Source organism: Lolium rigidum, chromosome 3 (genome assembly GCF_022539505.1).
Source record: "Lolium rigidum isolate FL_2022 chromosome 3, APGP_CSIRO_Lrig_0.1, whole genome shotgun sequence".
Taxonomy (NCBI): domain Eukaryota; kingdom Viridiplantae; phylum Streptophyta; class Magnoliopsida; order Poales; family Poaceae; genus Lolium; species Lolium rigidum.
In genome coordinates, this window is record NC_061510.1 from 347230465 (window position 1) to 347250895 (window position 20431).

General features: G+C 44.3%; 1 protein-coding gene across 1 annotated transcript; it reads right to left on the reverse strand.

The window, feature by feature from the left end:
• Positions 1-11047: 11047 nt before the first annotated feature.
• LOC124700231 (basic blue protein-like) lies at positions 11048-11966 on the reverse strand. The gene is made up of 2 exons (XM_047232390.1): positions 11679-11966; positions 11048-11543 (listed from the first exon to the last, which is right to left on the reverse strand). The coding sequence occupies exons 1-2, from the start codon at positions 11848-11850 to the stop codon at positions 11338-11340; spliced, it is 378 nt and encodes a 125-aa protein (XP_047088346.1). The 5' UTR covers positions 11851-11966; the 3' UTR covers positions 11048-11337.
• Between the last annotated feature and the right edge of the window lie 8465 nt (positions 11967-20431).

Genomic DNA, 20431 nt, shown 5'->3' on the forward strand with positions numbered 1-20431 from the left:
CATTCGTTGACAACAACAAACACCTCTCAAAATCTTACTTTTATTCTCTTTATATGATTTCAAAACTTGAAAAGCTCTAGCACATGATTTAATCCCCGCTTCCTCTCGCGAAGGGCCTGTCTTTTACTTTTATGTTGAGTCAGTAAACCTATTTCTCTCTATCTCAAGCAAGCAATTGAGTTGTTGTGAACCAATCATTTATGCTATGATTCAGTTAATCATGTCTTTTATGCTTTCTTGTTTAGTACCAATTTTATTTGAATGAATATGGCTTTGAAGTTATCAATGATTATGAAGAGATTGTCATGCTTAAATATGAAGGCTCAGCAATAAAATCTAATATGAAAGCTTTGCTTAGAAGTACAATCCGTTAGTAGTTCTCTGACCAAGAACGAAGTTTGCCATCACCAGCTATGATTTCTTATGCACCTTTATTTGTGACTTCTCTTTACCTATTTCAAGATGAGTTATATGAGGAAGTTGTTTACTAGAATGTCTTGTGTGAATGAATATGATGCTTCTTGTCCGTATTTTATTTATCGACTCTTCACTCCATAAACATGTGGTCTTGTTTATCGAGCTCAGTTACGCTTGGGGACAAGCGAGGTCTAAGCTTGGGGGAGTTGATACGTCCAATTTGCATCACTATTTTGTATCATAATTTGCTGTTATTCATTGATATATTTCATATTGGGATACAATACTTATGTTATTTCATCTATTTTGCATGTTTCATCATCATTGGAGGATCAAGCACCGGAGCCAGGATTCTGCTGGAAAAAGCACCGTCAGAACGCAATATTTCGGAAGATCAACTGTGGAAGGGAATTTCACTTAAATTCCTATTTTTCCGGATGACGGAGGGAGCCAAAAGGGGGAGCGAGAGAGGAGCCATCGTGGGCCCAGACCACGGGCGGCGCGGCCCAAGGCCCGACCGCGCCACCCGTGCTCGGGGGCCCCACAGCCCCTTTCGCCTCCTTTTCTTCGCGTACTCCTTCGTCCCGAAAACCTAAGCCACGAGAGGACCTCACGAGGGGTTACAGCCGCCTCGCGGGGCGGAGAACACCGAGAGAGAAAAGAGCTCTCCGGCGGGCAGGAATCCGCGGGGAAATTCCCTCCCGGAGGGGGAAATCGACGCCATCGCCATCGTCATCGAGCGGGACATCATCTCCATCATCATCATCATCATCTCCACCATATACACCGCCATCACCACCGCTGCACCTCGTCATCGCTGTAGCAATTCGGGTTAAATCTTGATTGTTTGATAGGGGAAACTCTCCCGGTGTTATTCTATACTTGTTGTAGATGCTATTGAGTGAAACCATTGAACCAAGGTTTATGTTCAGATTGTTATTCATCATCATATCACCTCTGATTGTATTCCATATGATGTCTCGTGAGTAGTTCGTTTAGTTCTTGAGGACATGGGTGAAGTCTAAATGCTAGTAGTGAATTATGGTTGAGTAATATTCAATGTTATGATATTTAAGTTGTGGTGTCATTCTTCTAGTGGTGTCGTGTGAACGTCGACTACACGACACTTCACCATTTATGGGCCTAGGGGAGTGCATCTTGTATTCGGTTGCTAATTGCGGGGTTGCCGGAGTGACAGAAACCTGAGCCCCGTTAGTATATCGATGCGAGGAGGGATCGCAGGATCTCGAGTTTAAGGTCTGTGGTTAGATTTATCTTAATTACTTTCTTGTAGTTGCGGATGCTTGCAAGGGGTATAATCACAAGTATGTATTAGTCCTAGGAAGGGCGGTGCATTAGCATAGGTTCACCCACACAACACTTATCAAAACAATGAAGATTATTAAACCACATGAAGCGAAAGTACTAGACTAAAATCCCCGTGTGTCCTCAGGAACGTTTGGTCATTATAAGTAAACAAACCATCTTGTCCTTTGTGCTAAAAAGGATTGGGCCACTCGCTGCAATTATTTCTCTCGCATTTTATTTACTTGTACTTTATTTATCTGCAATATCAAAACCCCCTGAATACTTGTCTGTGAGCATTTACAGTGAATCCTCCATCGAAACTGCTGCCAACACCTTCTGCTCCTCGTTGGGATCGACATTCTTACTTATCGAAGATACTACGATACACCCCCTATACTTGTGGGTCATCAAACAGCAACAAGTTTCCCTTAAGTGGATCACCCAAGGTTTATCGAACTCAGGGAGGTAGAGGTCAAAGATATTCCTCTCAAGCAACCCTGCAATTAAGATACAAGAAGTCTCTTGTGTCCCCAACACACCTAATACACTTGTCAGATGTATAGGTGCACTAGTTCGGCGAAGAGATAGTAAAACGCAGGTGGTATAGATGGTGGTAAACGGTAATTGCGATCTGAAGTAAATATTGCAGGAAGTAAAGATGCGAGTAAAACGATGAAATAAGCAATGTTTGCAGTATTTGGAAACAAGGCCTAGGGATCATACTTTCACTAGTGGACACTCTCAACATTGCAATCATAATTGAATATAAATATAAGCACTTCATCATACTACTCTCCTGTTGGATAAAGAACTCAAATTTATTGGGCAAGTGTGCAAAAGCACACCTCAAAGGCGTATTCCCAAGTACTAATGAACACCCCACACTGTCACCGTGAGCATTCATAGGAGGTACTAACACACCACAATTCATAAGGGAGTTACACACGACGCATTACGCCAAGGTCACAATAACCCCAAAGTTCACATAATAAAACACTTGAATAGCATATGACATCTAGATTGCAAAGCCTATGATCACATATATGAACAAGGGATTTCTATTTTCGTGCCCTCGTGTCCTTAGTTGTGCTCAGTTTTCCCCAGCTCCTTAGTTTTTCCTCAGTTTCCCAAACCTTTGTCTGAAACCATCACACGTGATGTAACGGCCGGTTGCCCGACGGTTGACCGTTATCTTCTGACTAGTGGGGCCACGTAGAACCCGCAAAGACATGTCAGACCATCCATCTTTGTTTGACCGTAAGCATTGCTGTATCCCTGACCAAAACGCGAACGAGTGGGGCTTCGGTATATCGAATGACAAGTGGGGCCATGACGCTGATACAAGGGGCAATACACGGGTAGGATTAGATTTTTAAACGGAGCTCTACAGCGATGGCACGGAGGAGGTGGCATGCGGGGTGCCGAGATGAGATCGACGTCCACAAAGAACCGCATGAGGCGAGACCGGACGCATTAGATAGATATGAACTAGACGCGTTTAACCATGCAAAGAAGAGAAGAAATGGTCGACGACATCGACGACTACCTCAAAACTTTGACTGACCGTGTCGGACACGAAGGCGTGCAATGTAGAGAAAACTAGTATCTCTCCTTTCTGGCGTGTATAGGTGGGTGCTAGGAGAGTGTGGTGGCGAAGGGAAAGACCTCGCGGTGGTCAGTGGCATCCAACATAGCGGGTCGGCGTGGCCGTGCCCACAGCGGCGTGCATGCATGTTCGGCATTGGCATCAGCATGTACGTTCGGCACTGGCCTCGGCGGTATCTCTGGTGTGTCAGTGATCGAATGAGGGGACGGGATTGAGGGTGCATCCCGACGTTGACCTAGCAGTGGCGGCGAGCATAGCCGTCCTGACCATGCCGATATCGACATCGGCATCGTTTGGAGGCTGTGGTGCTCGAATCAAGGTGGGATTTGTTTCTTGTAGGCCAAAATGAATTTGAAACAAGTTTCATGTTGAAGGTTAGGTAACGAAAGTTTGTAACTATCCCAAAATTATACTAGCGCCATGGTGAGGTTCTTTTTGATAGAGCTATACGGTTGGGCAAACTTTTTTGACACTTTTTAGATAGGGTTCCTTGTTGTTACATGTATGGCATCATGTATGGAAAATTTTGGGTCATTTGGAGATGTTCGAAAAAATCACTTTGCTTAAGCGCATGCCGTTTCGTCTCGCTGAAACCAGCTTTTCTAACAAGGTGATTTTTTCTACCTTCTCTAAATAACCTCAAATTTCATACAGTTGATCTTCTATACATAGATAGATAGATAGATTGTTTCGTTTTTACATTTTTCGAACTTTTTATTTCCCTTTATAATACCCAATTGATTTTCAGGTCAAAACCTCGAAAAACAGCATCATGTATGGCATCATTTTCACCCTAAATTTCAAATTTTGTGAAACTTTCCCTTTTAGATATTCCTTGTTGTTATAGGTATGCCATCATGTATGCCAAACTTGGTTAGGTCTCACTGAAACCAGCTTTTGTAACAAATTAGGTTTTTTCTACCTTCTCTAATTAAATGACCTCAAAAATCATACGTGATAGGTTTATCATTCGATACAAAGATAGGTAATGGCTACAAGAAATCGGTGATGGTTTATCATTTTGTGTGTGAAAAGTAATGGCTACAAGAAATCGGTGATGGTTTATCATTTTTTGTGTGAAAATTAATGGTTACAGCAAATCGGTGATGGTTTATCATTTTTTGCGTGAAAAGTAATGGCTACAACAAAGGGAATCGGTGATGGTTTATCATTTTTTTGCGTGAAAAGTAATGGCTACAACAAATTGTTGATGGTTTATCATTTTTTTGCGTGAAAAGTAATGGCAACAACAAATCGGTGATGGTTTATCATTTTTTGCGTGAAAAGTAACGCCTAAAAGAGTTTATAATTTTTAGCGCGTGAAAAATAATATAGAAAACCTCCCTTCAGCATACTTAGAGGGTGGAAGCTAACCGCCGACAGAGAGAGAGAGAGGGGTTATCCTGCCCGTTCCCTAGATCATACGATCATCGGTTGGCGGGCACGACCGCGTGACATGGGCTAGACCAATCAGGGCAATGTTGCACGTCTGCGAGAATTTGTGAAGGGAGAGGGCAAAACTGAGTACTATCAAGAAACCAAGGGCACCTGAGTAGTAAACAGACTAAGGGATTCAAATTTGAGATTTAAAAAATGGAAAATGCGTGTTTTGTACAATGAAACCCATCTTGGCCTACCTCAAACTATTTGCAATACCAATATACATCAGTGTGAGAATTGTGGCCTCATTTAGACAAAGTATGTTTTGGGGGAAGCTGTTTTGGGAAGGGCTTATTGTGGAAAACCATGCACCTTCATAGCTACTAGGTGATTTGAGAAGTGGCAATTTGTGGTAAAACTTGATTTATCTATGATTTGAGAAGTGGCAATTTGTGGTAAAGACTCCATGAGTAAGTGCCACTCTTTTTCGGATTTTTTTGCACATTAAATGACTCATTTAACTAGTTAATCCCATTTGTTGACTCTCTGTTGACCAACCACTTGAGGGTAAAACTGAGTATATTGCACTAGCCAGTATTAGCACTCAAGGGGAAAATTGAGCACACAAAAAATGCTAGTATAAAACTCGAGGGTATACCTGAGTATATCTAAATTTCCAGGGTTAGACTCGAGGACATGTGCAATTGTTGACGCGTAGACGCGGGTCGCGGTGGAGAAGTCGAGACGTGCAATCGTGGACGCGTGTCGCGTTGCAGAAGTCCAAGACGTGCAGACGTGCAACTGTGGACGCGTAGGACGCGGGTCGCATTAACCACGCCTCGTCTTTATAGACGCCTCCTCGCACTATCTCTATCACTCTCACTCGCTCACGCATCGCCAACTCTCTCACGTCCCATCATCTTCTCCAAAGCAAAAAACCCTCACCCTCTCCCTCTTCCTCTTCCGGCGAGATGGACAAGGAGAATGCCAATCCCATCGTCGACGTAGACTCGAAGCGCGACGCCTCCATCCTCGGCGCCGTCCCCTCAACGGCTGTCGCCGCCGCCGCCGGTGCATCGGAGGCTGCTACCGCCGGTGGCGGTCAGATCCCGGCGGGATGGGACCCCTATGAGCCGGTGCCGTACGTCCCGCCCCCGAACCCCTACGACACCTCCCTGGAGGACCCATGGAACGAGGTAAATACGGTTTGCTTCCTTTTTTGTTCCGCATTCCTTTTTGAACCCTATTTTTGCTGGTGTAGATGGATCTGTAGATGGATGAGTATTGGGCTAATATTTGTGCCGATTTTATTCCATTTTGTTTTGATCACTTCTTGATTTCGTTTAAGATTTGGGGTTCGGCCGTTCGGTTAATTTATGCAAGTAATAATTGGATCTCAATCAGTTAATTTATGCAAGTAATCATGGGATCTCAATCAGTTATTTTATGCACTAATCAAAAGATATCAACCGTTTAATTTTGCAAATAATCTCGAATGTGTTCAAGTTCAGATCTAGAATCTATTTCTTTGCCTATGATGAATCGTTGGGCACATATTTTTACAGGGAGGGTTCAGCGAACCATTGCTGTGTACAAATCTGTTGTGCATGAGCTTTGGTTCGCTAACACCTTCCCTGTAGATATATAATCATGTCCACTCTAACTGAGGCTGACTCTGTTTTTCCTAACTTTGTTATCATGCACGTTAGTCATTGTTGCAACTCATTCACTAGTTTCTGTTTGATATGGATCGGATGTCTGGCAGCGACGTCGGTAGCGACGAAGAGGAGGAGGACGTCAAGACTCACCAGGTGCTGCGGAGGCTGCAGGTCGGCCAGTACATCTCCTACTTCGCCAAGGATGTCTACAGGTGCCCCTTCTGCACCAGGAGACTCGGCGGCACGGAATTCAACTGCCTCGTCACGCATGCTGAGAACATCAGCAACACCTTCCCCAAGGTCGGCATGACGGTGAACGTCCACTCCTTCCGCGCCAAGCACAGGGCGCTCGGCATGCACCTCCGTAGCTTGCAGCGGGTGGAGATCTCCGCCGGGCGCATGCCTCCGCTCAAGCCCAAGGCTCCCAAGGGGAGCAGGAGCAACAAGTGGAGGCAGAGCCAGATGGGGTAGGCGGAGTCCTGGACGTGTGCTGCTGCTGCCTCCTATTTTGTTGTTGGGATCCTTTTGTTGTTAGCTAGGGATCCCTTGTTGTTATGTTAGTATGATGGTGCTGTGAAGAACCTGTTACTATGTTGGCTGCTGTGTATGTAGCTTATTATCTATCCAAATTATCTATCCCTATTCTACTATATTTTGTTGGCCGTACTTAGTTTTCTCGATTTACTATGACTGTGAATTTATCGTACATTACCCTGGAGATTTGCTTCTAGATTTAACTACATACATATGGACCAGATGGGGTACTAGATTTGCTGCCATATTGGGCAAACAACGAGGGCCAAAAGGCACAAATAATTGAAGAAAGACAGAAATGCAAGCTTCTCTAAATTTTATACTAATTTGGTGAAAAGGACAGAGAGAAAGAGGGGAAAAAGGTGCTCTTAATAGGTTTCAAAAAAAAGGTGCTCTTAATAATGCCAATTTAGAGCCGAGAGAGACAGAACCCAGCTCCTGCTCACGTGCAACCAAACACTTCTCGTCATGTCCCACGCGGTCCCTGACTCCACAAATGACAGAGATCGAAATTGGGGTCGGAAGATACGTTTTCCACGATTCCACTAACGCCTGTTTCCGGAAGAAGCTCGCACGCACACTCCCGCGAGCTGGAGCAGTGCGTAGCCATCAGCAGTCCGAGAAGATAACACATGACGAAGGCTGCTAAGAGATGCGCGAAAATACCACCGAAAATGAAGCCAGCGACGCCGCTTGCGAAGCGAAACATGAAACCCACGGCTGGGATCAAGAAACCTGGGAGAAAACCACCGAACACGAAGCGGAAAAGGAAACACAGGACCCGGATCAGGAATGCAGGGAGACCGCCGAACATGAAACAGGCGACGCCGCCGCCGAAGGTGCGGAGCAGGTAGAAGTAGAGCTTTGGGACGGCCTCGAACGCCGCCCGTGAGATTACATTCATCATCGCCACCGGCCAGAAGAAGTAAGCCAAACCAACCGCCAGGATCACGGCCAGAATCATTAGGTCACTTGGGGACGAGGATGACGTCCTGGAGTCGGTGGCTGTTATAAAAACGACAAGCAAATAACGAAGAACGATAAAGAAAAACGCAGCGAAGACACGAGATTTAACGTGGAAACCCCTTCCAACACAGAAGTTGAAAAAACCACGGGCGCCAGTCAGCAAAACTTTACTATATCGGAGAGTGTAAACAAACGCCGTGGGTATCTTATAATCTGATGAATCCTAGCTGACGGCTTACAAGATGTATATATAGGCGGTGCCAACGATCCTGTATGGGCTAACTTCAGACTCTGCTACGCTTCGCCCCAAGCCTACCGGCGACGGGCCTCGCTCCGCTCGTCAGAAGTTAGCCTCCCTTTAGTATATGAATTTGGATCACAATACAACAGTGGCCGGAGGCGGAGAGCTCGTATGGATGGCCAGAGAACGAGTTGTGGAAAGTGGGACATTGAGCTGTCAGACTGGTGGGTTATTTATATGGCACTACAGGGCAGGCCTCCGACGCAGTCTGCGTGTGCGCCGCCTCTGGGCTGGCGGCGAATGTGCATTGCCTATATGCGCTGGAAAACTTCTTTGCTACAATTAAGCACACTTTATTTTCCCATAGAATTTAAGTAGCCATGACTACATTTCAATCTTCTCTCTCCTTCTTAATTAGTTGCCACATTAACATTTTTGTGGGACCAATGTGCATGATACTAGCTATAATACTAGCACTATGGCTAGCACACGATTTGTTTGGCATTAATTTTTCTCGTGACATGCGCTATGATAGAATATCCACCTATGTTAATCACACCATACCACTTGTGCCGTGAGCGAAACCAGAGAACCAGTGACTATTCAACACGGCATAGAAAGACGATATCGAGAAGCAAGCCGCAAAGATGCTGAAACAAGGAATAATTTGCCCAAATAGTAGCCCTTTCGCGTGTCTATGTTGTTGGTGATCAAAAAAGACTTCACATGGCGTTTCTGCATGGACTACCACCATCTCAACTACATCATGGTCAACAGCATGTAGCTGAAGTGGTTTATTAGTTTGGATTTTCACGTGCACTACAGGAAACACATAAGGTGCCAACGGCCATCCTCTGTGCTGACAGCCAAATGTCAGGGCCGTCGGCACAGGGCCCGTTCCGGCCGGGCCAGCAGGAAAGCCGTCGGCACAAGAAGGTTTGTGCCGACAACAACCATCGACATAGTTTTCCCCGTCGGCATAGCTTCTCTGCCGTGACGGCGATATAACATCGTTAGGTTTGTGTCGACGGCAACATCTTTCAGCCCTGTGCCGACGGCTTTGCTGTCGGCATAGCTATTTTCCATTTCACGACATTAATCTTCGAAAAATCATAACTAAATCAATATAATTCAAAAAATACAAATAATATATCAAAATTTTGGGGAAAATAAGATCTATCTTGAAAAAATATGACAAACTTAGAATATTGAAAATATCTCAAAATTCTTATAAAAAATGAGGTATCATGTTCGAGATTTCATGGCTTTCAGGGCGAACGACCAATGTTATAGCTAGATTCGTGGCATAGTTTTTGATAATGTGCCCATATTGTGCACACATGTTCATCTTGGGATGGCGAATAATGTTGTAGGAGGAAGATTTCATTTTCATCGCACCGAAAAGCTATTTTCTATTTTCCGAGTCCCAAAAATGGAGTGTTTTTTGAAGCAACCAGTGGCGGAGGAGCCATTCTGGCTAGCTATGGCTGCCGCCATATCTTAATCTAGCTCAACTGTGAATGCTCATTGAGAAAACGGACTGTAGTGTTGTAACTGTGTTTCTGCGTATATTCTATGGTCCATGCCATTGATTATGCCATACCATAATTTCAGCACGTCCTCCGCCACTGGAAGCAACCACCAAATGAAAGTTGCAACATCAAGGATTCAAGGAATATGGGTTAATAGGATTGATATAGTAGTATTATCAACAAGGTGTCATTTCATTCACGGAAGCTTGTCCGAAAGAAACATAAAAGTTAACGTGCTAGGGCTGGAGTAATATGAGGATGGGTGACTGACCCGGAAGTTTGACCACGAGTGAAATGTGACCTAATATTAAGTGTAGTTGGAGTTGGAATTAAAATAATCAATGTGAGAGATTAAAAAAGTCGAAAAAAATTAAAAAAATAATTTTTTTTGAAAAAAGTCGAGCCTGAGTTGCCAAACGGACGTTAAATCTATGCTGACGACTTTGCCGTCGGCACAGGATGTTGTGCCGACGGTAATTGGATCTGTGCCGAGAATATATTGTGCCGACGGCAGCCGTCGGCACAGATCGACATCAATTCTACCTGTGCCGACAACATGGTGGCCGTCGGCACCTTGACTAGTTCCCGTAGTGGTGGGATACTGCCAAATTTGGATGCAGCCGGGAAATGACAAGAATGCGGCTTTAAAATGAACAATGGGCATTTTGAGTTCACGGTGATGTCCTTCTGCTTGACCCGAGCACCACCAACATTCCTGAATACAATGAACACGATTTTGGCCCCGCTGCTGCAAAAGGGGGTGCTTGTGTTCATTGACAATATTTTGGTTTACAGCTAGACACTGGAGAAGCATGTCATCATCTTATGACAAGTGCTCGTTGCTTGATCAACATCCGTTGAAGGTTAAGAAGAGTAAGTGCACGTTCGGGAAACAACAGCTGTTTTACCTGGGTCATGTTATCAGCGTGGAAGGCATGGCTACAGACCCAAAGAACCTTTCAGCTTTCAGCAGTTCGACGATGGACAATAGGGGAACAATACCAAGTACCATAAAGGAAGTAAGGGATATTTGGGCATAGCGGGCTACTACTGCAAGTTCGTGAAATATTTTGGCAAATCAGCCGGCCCTTGACTGGACTTCCGAAGAAGCATCTAGGTGGAGATATGGCGGGTCTAGTGACGAGACCAGCCCAGTAGCCGCTTGGACGATTGGACCCTATGGTTTGCTGACTGCTTATTATAGGTACAAATGGTTCATTATTAGGGTACCATCTACTCTCTTTAGTCTAAAAAATAAACCAACTTGATGCTATCATGGATACAAGTTAATCTATTTTGTTGAATCTAATTAATTTTTGGATTAAAGTGGATGGAGGGTATCCTAGCGATGGACCATTTGCAAGTATCAGCGATCGTGAAATAGATGGCACGAATGAGATGTATCTGAACTCTCTGAACCTTATCTCTCCCAAGCTTCCCTGTGTATCTCTGAACCCCAAATTCGAATACAGACAATTGAACCGAGATCCCCATCGAGTGGCAGAGAGTTGGGCCTCACGGTATATGCCTTTCATCATTATACCGAGTACTTCTCTCACCTCCACAGAACTAACAAACACGCTAGCCGAAGCTGAGACGCGGCAACATTGAACATGCACACCGTTTTAAATACAGTTACTCGAAGGAAACAAAGTTACAGTAAGCACGCCGGCTGGCCGGACGCCGACGGATGGATCAGGCCGCGGTGACGGCCATCTTCATGCCGGCGGCGCAGTGGCCTGGGATGCCGCAGATGAAGAAGCTGGTGCCGCGGGTGAGCGTGACGTTATCGTTGCCGGAGCTGTACCTCACGGCGCCGCCCGGCGCGCTGCACGAGTTGTGCCCCGTGGCGTCCACCACCACCACGTTGTCGTTGTGCGCACCCGGCGCGTACTTAAACACTGCACGTAGAACACGCAGTACTACGTCATACAAGTAGATTAACAGAACAGAATAGCCGAGCCAGAGCCCAGGGTTACGTTTCCCTTTGGGACAAGCAAATACCATGCAATAATTACTGCGGCCTGAGCACTCACCTAGCATGTCGCCGGCAAGGAAACGCTTGCCGTTGGACCAGCTGCCGGAGCCGAAGGTCCATCCGCGGCCGTCGCCAACCGTGTACTCCATCGACTCGGCGAGCTCGCCGTGGAGGACCCCGCAGAGGAGGACCAATGCCAGCACCACGGTAGTGTCCCTTCCATGAGCCATCGATCGGAGCTTAATCTACTGATGGCACTAACCACCAGTCACATATGCTAAGCTAATTAGTACGCGCAGCGGCACAGCGAGAGACTGAAGGCGAGCGAGAGCTACCGGCTCGAGTGCTTGCAGTAGCGCTCAGTACCGGACAGCGGGCATCTCCTTTTATAGGCACACAAAGCTAAGAGCATCTCGTCGCGTCTTCCAAAGATATTGGAAAACGCTTTCCATCAACTCACCGATCATGCGACGAAAATCGGTCGTTCCTTTGTGGAGACGCGAACCGCACGTGGATGGATCCCACTGCACCTCGCCACACAAAGTTCTCTTCCTCGTCTATTTCTCCAACTACCACCGACGGACCAGCGCGCCGCCCAGCTCCTCCCGGCGAGCGCCCCGCCCCTCCTCCTCCCAGCGAGCACGCCGCTGCAACCTCTCCCCGGCGAGCGCACAGCTGCAGCCTCCTCCCGGCTGGCGCGCCGCTGCAGCTTCACCCTGGCGAGCGCCCCGCCCCTCCTCCTCCCGGCGGGCGCGCCGCTGCAGCTCCTCCCCCAGCGAGCGCCCCACCCCTGCTCCTCCTGACGGGCGCACCGCTGCCGTTTCTCCCCCGAGGGCCGTGCCCCGGCTCCTCCCGACGCGCTACAGCTCCTCCCCAGAGAGCAACCCCAGCTTGTCCCGGCATCGACTTGCAAGCTTCCCCTTTGCCGGTGTTGTCGCCGGCTGGGAACTACTGGTGTCTAGTACGGTAAATATTTTCTTTTTTGTTGGTTTTATTTGTTAATTATTGTTGTAAATATATTGTTGATTTGTTGTAAATTTATTTGGCATGAGAATTGTTGTTTTCTGGTTACAATTTGCTGCTGGCTATACTTGTAAACACCCAAATTATTTGTTGTTCTCATTTTTAATTATTGTTGTAAATATGTTGCTAATTTGTTGTAAAGATATGTTTGGCATTAGAATTTTGTTTTTGTGTTGGAATTTGTTGTTTTCTATTAAAATTGTTGCCGGTTATTATTGTAAACAACCAAATAAAAAATGTGATTTTGTTGTGAATTTATTATTGTAAACATATTTGTGATTTGTTGTAAATATATTTTTGGGTACAAACAAATAACCATTTGTTGTAATAATATGTGATTTTTTTAAAAGTTGTTGCCTATTTTTGTTGTAAATCAACATATTTTGGTGGGCTCCACCCACGTGATCAAGTTGATAACATGTGCACAACACGAGTTCCGTGTGAACACGCAACCAGCTGCCAACCTACGTGAAAAAAGGCATTAAAGCGGGGACCGAAAGCGACGTATATGTGGGGCCCACGACCGATTTTTGCCCCAATTTCGGCCGACCGACGGCTAGCGTGACCCAAAGGTATTTGGGGCGCGCCGGACAAAAAAACGTTCCCAGCCGCGTGTCCCAAAGGTCATTTTTATCTGGCGCGGCCCAATACGGTGTCCGGCGCCCCGAGCCCGTCCCCGCTACACAGGGGGACGCTCCGGGTACGCCGGACACAACGAAATGAGAGGCTAGGAGGCGCGGGCCCGAGGTATCAGAGGCTCGGATGCTCAAATGCCACCTACGTAGCGACGGTGAGTTGCCGGGAAGCGGAACCGTCGCATTGGCAACCACGTCGACCGACGCGCCAACCGCTGGAATGGAGCGCGAACTCCTCGGAAGAGCAACCGCCGCTCTCTTTGAATTCTGCGCCATCGTTCATCCGCGCTCAATAAGATCCGTACGTTGGCGCTTTCGGATCTTCAACCGGCTGCCATTCATCCAAGCTTCTCCTCACGATGAGCTACATCTCTGACCTTCCATCTGACACCTCCAGCGAGGGCAAGCCTCCAAGATGGCACCATTGGTGGGATAGAGTCCGGACGCCCCGCAGCGGCGATGATTCCCCGCCGCCACTTGACAGAGCGGAGGAATGGAAAGCCGTGGAGGAGGAGGCGAAGGAGGAAGGGTCTGAGGAGGCGGCGGCGGCCCGTGCGAAGGTGGAGGAGGGCGCAAAAGCGAAGGCCAAGGCGCAGCTGGCGAGCACCGGCGACGACGAGGAGGACACAAGCTCCTCCGACGCGTCGACCGACACCGCCTCTTCGGAAGAGGTGACGAGCAGGAAGCGCCGCCGTGATGAGGACGACGAGGCGGGGCCATCATCAAAAGAAGAAGTAGTTTTAAATAATTTATATGTAATTTAATTATATTTTTTGAAGTTTTATATATAATTTTTTTTATGTTGCACCGATTTAAATATTAGTAAAGAGTTTTCTTCTATCTACTAAAATTATTTTTAAGTTTGGGGGGCGGCGTTTGGGGGACGCGGCTGGGGAGCGACGTCCCCCGAACGCGGCACGAACGAAGCACGTCCCCCAAATGCTCAATCCGTCGCCGTTTGGGGGACGGTTTGAGGGACGCGACTGGAGATGCTCTAATGATATTGCTAGCTACATCCGTATTTAACGTGAATATATGCTACTTCCTCCATTTTTATTTAGTTCACGTTCTATGTTTAGTTAAATTTAATTTTTTGCGAAGTTTGATCAAAATTAAAAGAATAATATCAATATTTACAACATCAAATATATATAATATAGAAATATATCTAATTACGATTCTAGTGCAATATATTTTATATTGTAAATATTAATATTTTCTTAAATATTAGATCAAAGTCTACATTGATTTTAACTAAATTCAAAACGCGAAGTAATTGTAAACGGAGATAGTAACATGCATGCCACTTATTCAAGAAAAGATGATATGGCGAGTAATTAATTAAAGAGGAGAGACAAGACACATCCCCTTCAGAAAACATTTGTTCGCACATGTAAATTTTAGTAATTGAAGTTACTATTATTGTGACCAGTCACAACCCTAAAGGAGTGATTCTATCACATTGAGTAGTATTTAAAATCATTAAATCATTTGTTCAAGGAGTAATTATGAACGTACGGAGAATAAATGCTAGTGCAATAAGTAACTTTTAATACCACTTATCCAAAAAAGAATGATATGTTGAGTAATTAAAGAAGAGAGATAAGACGTGCCATTTAGAAATATTTACATGCACATATAAATTTTACGAGTTTAAGTTATTCTCACTATGACCAACCTCAACGTGAAGAAGCTCGTCTATCATATAAATTTTACGGGTTTAAGTTACCATTGATTCATGCAGGGGTTGGTGGAGGAGCTTGACAGGACGGCATGGCAGAAGTGCGGTGGTGTGGAGGGGTTCGCAGAGGAGCTTGTCGAGGCGCTAGGGAAGTAGTGCGGCGGTGGAGAGGGATTGGCGCGGGAGCTCTTCGAGGCGCCGGAGAACTGCTGCGGTGGCGAGGCAGCTGACGGCCAGACTTGCGCCGTCGCATTGCGGACACCACATCTTGCCATGATTCGGGAGGCACCGCTGGCCGCCGCCGCTAGCCGCCGCCGCAGGGGTGGAGAGCGGAGCTAGGAGTCCTTGGCTGCAGGGCGGGAGCGGGAAAGGGAGGCGGCAGGGCGGGAGCGGGAATTGTAGGTGGGAGCGGGCGGTGGTGGAAGGGAAATTGAGGACTCGGGTAGAATACATATTACTACCAAATATAATATTCATGTTAAATTTGGATGTAGCTAGCAATAGCATTAGGGCTAATGCTATTGCTAGCTACATCTTCATTTAACTAATATTTGGTACTACCTCCATCCATAAATAAATATCTCAGCTTTATCCAAATTTGGATGCATCTATATACTAAATGGTGTCTACATGTATCTAAAGTCTGACAAATCTGAAACATCTATACGCAGGTAGTAGTAACATGAACTAGATTTAGATGTGCGCCTTGGCGCACGATCCCGTAATACTTGTGCCCATGTTCATTTTATATTAAGGCAAGAAAAAATTACTGCCAACATTATAATGCTGGAAGCAATTAACATTAAGAATCTCCATAACTACTGAATCTCATACTTAGTTATGGAAGCAACAAATTTTGTTCTTAGATAAGCTAGAACATTTTTGGATCTCCCAAATGTGAGGATCAGTTATTTGTTTCTTGGTTACATTGTTTAAGTCAGACAATTTTATCCTCAGTGACATAAGCATATCTGAAATCTTTATTGCTTGTGATAGTTGCATTGGGCACCAGTATGCAGATCTCGTGTCATCAGGTACATCATGTTACCCATCAGGGCTGCCTTAGAAGGGTACCTTCTACCTCACCATCATTTCATTGCCATCTTGGGTGAACACCAGGTGCGGCTTCTCGTCAATATTGAACAATATAGGTCAGCCGCAATCATATGCTGCTGCTCGTTGATCTTCATGCCATTTTCTATCCTTGCTTCATGTCGATCTCAGGATCTTTTCTGCTGTGATTGATTTCGTGCAGATCTGTCATAAGTAGGATTTAGTAATTCTTTCACGCCCAAGACGGACAATAAATAATTGAAATGATGGAGCACGCCAATCTCTATAGCTGCATGAATAATTCCCAACAATATAAACCAAGAACACATGGCTGAATTCTTAGATTGTATCACAAAGGTTATTGTCAGCTAGAAAAATCTTTACTGGCTTATTTTGGTTCTGGAACTCAAGATGACCAAATAATAGGAGAAAAAATTGACCTGGCTCTTTGCCCGATGTGAGCCATGGATGGAGGGGCTTGCCACACGAGCCTGTCAAATGTGTGTTACCCTCTGACGTAACTTATTATGTATGCACGATACCATCTTATAAGGACGATAGAGTTTTTCATCTCTATACTGACCTGTATCTTATTTGGGTTCTGTATCTGACTGATACATGGGTTGGATCTGTTCAGAAGACCTGATTTTACTTAATGTTGAAAACTCAAGTCAATCATATGCTCTGGAATCATCAAAAGGTACTTAATCAATTTAGCAAAGTACCAATGCAAAATATAATGCTGACTTCAAGTCCTGGTATGTAGCAAGCTGTACAGGTCAAGGTTGTCACTGAAATCCTCTAAGTCTTGCATGGAACATTAAACAGAATGGAGCTTACAGATGTTTACACGTCATCAGCTATGACAAAATTAAGTAATTTAGGGAATGGAAATTGGAACGGCAATATGTGTTGAAGGATTAGAGCAAAATGATAAATTGTATTCTTATTACAAACGGTACTGAGCAAATTACTTGCCTTTGGAAATGTGATATGAACTGTGTCAAGAGAAATGAGGTGAGATAAACTATAGGTATAGAGAACAACCAAACGAAAAGATATATGCACCAAGGTTTTTTCATCACAAAAGCACTTCAACCACTTCAACCCAAATGTGAATAGCCACCATCCATTTTAAAAACAAAAGTTTTCTTCCAGCATAACTTAGACAATAAAAGGCTAGATTTGATACTTTTGAGAGCATCCATGGCAAGAATTAAATATCAAATCTATAGAAAACAGAAGGGAAAAAAAGAGAGGACACGTCAGGTAATATAACTTGTACTTCTAGAAAACAGGAAAAAAGGGGGAAAATTAAGTAAAGCAGAGATAATATAACCTGAACTTCTTGCATCATCAGTGCTGTAAACTCCTTGTTGTGGTAATGCTTAGTACTGGGCTGGTGTGAAGAGGCCCAGACAATGTACGGTAGTTCCTCACGACAACAATAATACTATTTCTTTCAAACAACCATCGGTAGAGCTGTTCCTTCGCTTCATGGATATCACAGAAATTAGGCTTACAGATAGGAGAAGCTAGCTCAATTACATCACGCTGCAATGGGAGAGTGCAACCTTTCATGAGATAGATTAGAGACTACTATATCACGCTCCAATGTAGAAAACAGAGCACACTTTACATCAGGTTTTGATCATGATGGCATGCCAGCCTAACTTCATTGGCTGGGTCCGACCTGACTGATTCTGTAAGACATCTGTATTCAAATAGGATTGTACATTCAACAGGCACTGGACCAACATGTGCCAAACACTGACACTACAAAATTCAGAATAATGGAGCACACTGAACTCTAGAATTGGCTGAACAATTCATAACATTGTGTCACCACGAACACATGGACGAATTCGTAATTCCGGATCTGGAGATGAACAAATGAAAGGAGAGTGAAAAAACACATAGGTCTTTGGACTGATGCAAGCTGAAGTTAAAGAGTATATATTGCGTGACAGAAAAGAAAAGTATAGTTAGTTAGCCAATTACACTAAGTAGAAAATACATGCTGGATCAGTTAAAAAGTAAACATTCTCGTACATCGCTCCATCGGATACATGAAAAATAATCGGGCTAGATTTAATATCCAAAACTAAATGACGGGATAATTGTGAAAAATCGATTCAAGCAGCTGTGAAAGATCATATATAGAAGACTGTAGCGAACACCAGCATAAATGATGTGTACCTTATGAATTTCTCACCAAACACCTCATATCCCACTAACGCTAGTCTCTTGTTTTAGCTCAGCGTCGCCAGAAAATGAACGGAGCAGAGCACAAGAAAGAACGACATACTGAAGGACACATCCATGGCCTAAAGACGCCATGAAAATCTTTTGCGCCAGGGAGTAGTCAACAACCAGCCAGCCACATCGTTGCTGCAGCCTTTAATCACCGGGCACGGCCGCACTCCTTGTTCCTGACCAATTCACTTTCAATCACATGATGGTGGCCTACAAAGGGAAAACAGTTCACAATTTTATCAATAAGAATTAATAACACGACAAACTCAACCCTCCTAGATATCCATGTATGAGCTGAAAGGTTCTATTTATTAAAAATAGCAGTTTACTGCCTGTTTTTACCAGCATTGCTTCAAACTCTGCTCATACTAATATTTTTCCTTTGCAAGCTTGATGACCGAATTAATCGTATCAATGAAAATTTGACTGTTGCAATAATGCAACAAAATAGAATTTTCCATGCCTACTGGAGCATGAGATCTAATCTATCTTTGTCCATTTTCATGGCATGCCCAATACTACAAAGATAAAATATGGTACCTGCAGCCACTGCCTGGAGTGATGTGGAGAAAGAAGCTGATGTATTACAGCTACTCCGCCAGTGGAGAGAAAGCCATGATACATCCCAAGCTGTAGAGAAGCCTGCCGACAGAAACCTTAGCACACAGTGGAAACAACAAATTAAAACTATAGGGTTGAAATTTGGCAAACCAAGTACTTATAGCAGCAAGAAAACTGGACCGTAAGAAATGATCTTGGAAAATGAAACAACCTGTTGTTGCATTATAAGAGAAAGAGAAATGGTATCACGGGCCTTAGGATTATAAGAAAAACACAACTACTAAATGTATTTTATGCATTAATAGAATATTACAATATCTTAAATCTTATGAATCATTATCATGTGTTTGGAAAAAAAATTAGAGGTACTAAATCCTTTGACTTGATTTACCTTGAGACACCTTTCCTCCTTGTATTTTGTACATAGGAGTAAAGTTGGTTCCATATACTCCACTCAAATCATCACTGCAACCTCTTATGTCAAGTTCAAATTTCCTGTATGATGGAACATTGTGAAACCTCTAGACAGCATATCGAATCCACCATGCACCGCCTTTGATGGCTTCAAGATTGCCTGCACATCAAGAACTTCGGTTATTGAAGATTGAGCACACAATGAATCTAGTGCAACTACTATAGCTCTCATATCGTACAAATTGGATGAATGACAGGATCAACCAAAACGTTGGACAGAACCAAAACAGTAAATACGAAGGAAGGCATTGTGATTTAATCTATTGGACCATCAAAGTAGTGGCAAAGTATGAAGTATTAACTATGAAGCTAATTACTTTTTTCTCTTCTCCAAGTATCATTTCCAAATAGGGAGTTTGTACACCCGTGGTTAATTTCTCACACCAAATCAAACTTATAACCAACACTGAAAATATATTCTCCTTGCGGGTACTGAAGAGGAGCTCTTCTCGCGGATGTTCCTCCAGGAAACGAGTCAAGAATTTTAGGCCACATGGGTATACCATTTTTTTCTGTACAAAGTAAAAGAAGCAAAATAGGAAACAATAATTGATCATGCCGCAGCAGAAACCAATGTAGCTGTTAGCATTCGATCTCTGCATAGCCCCTCCATTCTAGCTTGTGATTCTACCTACTGCACTGTGGATACCTAGAAACTTACAATTTTTTCCTCAAAATGAATTTCATGAACCTATCTCTAGTGTCTGCTCCCAGCCTAACAACTGTAATGTTCATCAAGCACATGTTGCGCAACCGGAAATGAACATAGAAATATAGAATGGAAGTATTGAACCTGAGACCTACCTCTGTTAGTGACCAAATCCAATGCCAGCCAGGCAGACGAGCACAATAGTCTGCAATATTCAATAAATAAACATCTTAGTTAAAAGAATATATTTATTTGGTTTATGAATTAACAGAGATGTAAGCCAAATATAATTTTTCTCCGACAGTGATGATATTTAGAGCATTGTCCTCACCACAAGTTCACGAAGGAAGTAGCGGTGGTCGCAAGATACAACGGCTAAACTAAGTAGCCCATGAGGATCATTGTAGTACCACAACCATAACTTGTATCATTGTAGGATCTGGTTTCTCGTCGTCTTCCACATCCAATAGAAGCAAACA

What these genes read in the sequence shown, in the direction of transcription:
- LOC124700231 (XM_047232390.1), bottom strand. Translation starts at nt 11,850, where the DNA reads ATGGCTCATGGAAGGGACACTACCGTGGTGCTGGCATTGGTCCTCCTC. An exon ending in CCTTGCCGGCGACATGCTAG is followed by an intron (nt 11,544 to 11,678) that starts GTGAGTGCTCAG and finishes TTCTACGTGCAG; the next exon opens with TGTTTAAGTACGCGCCGGGT.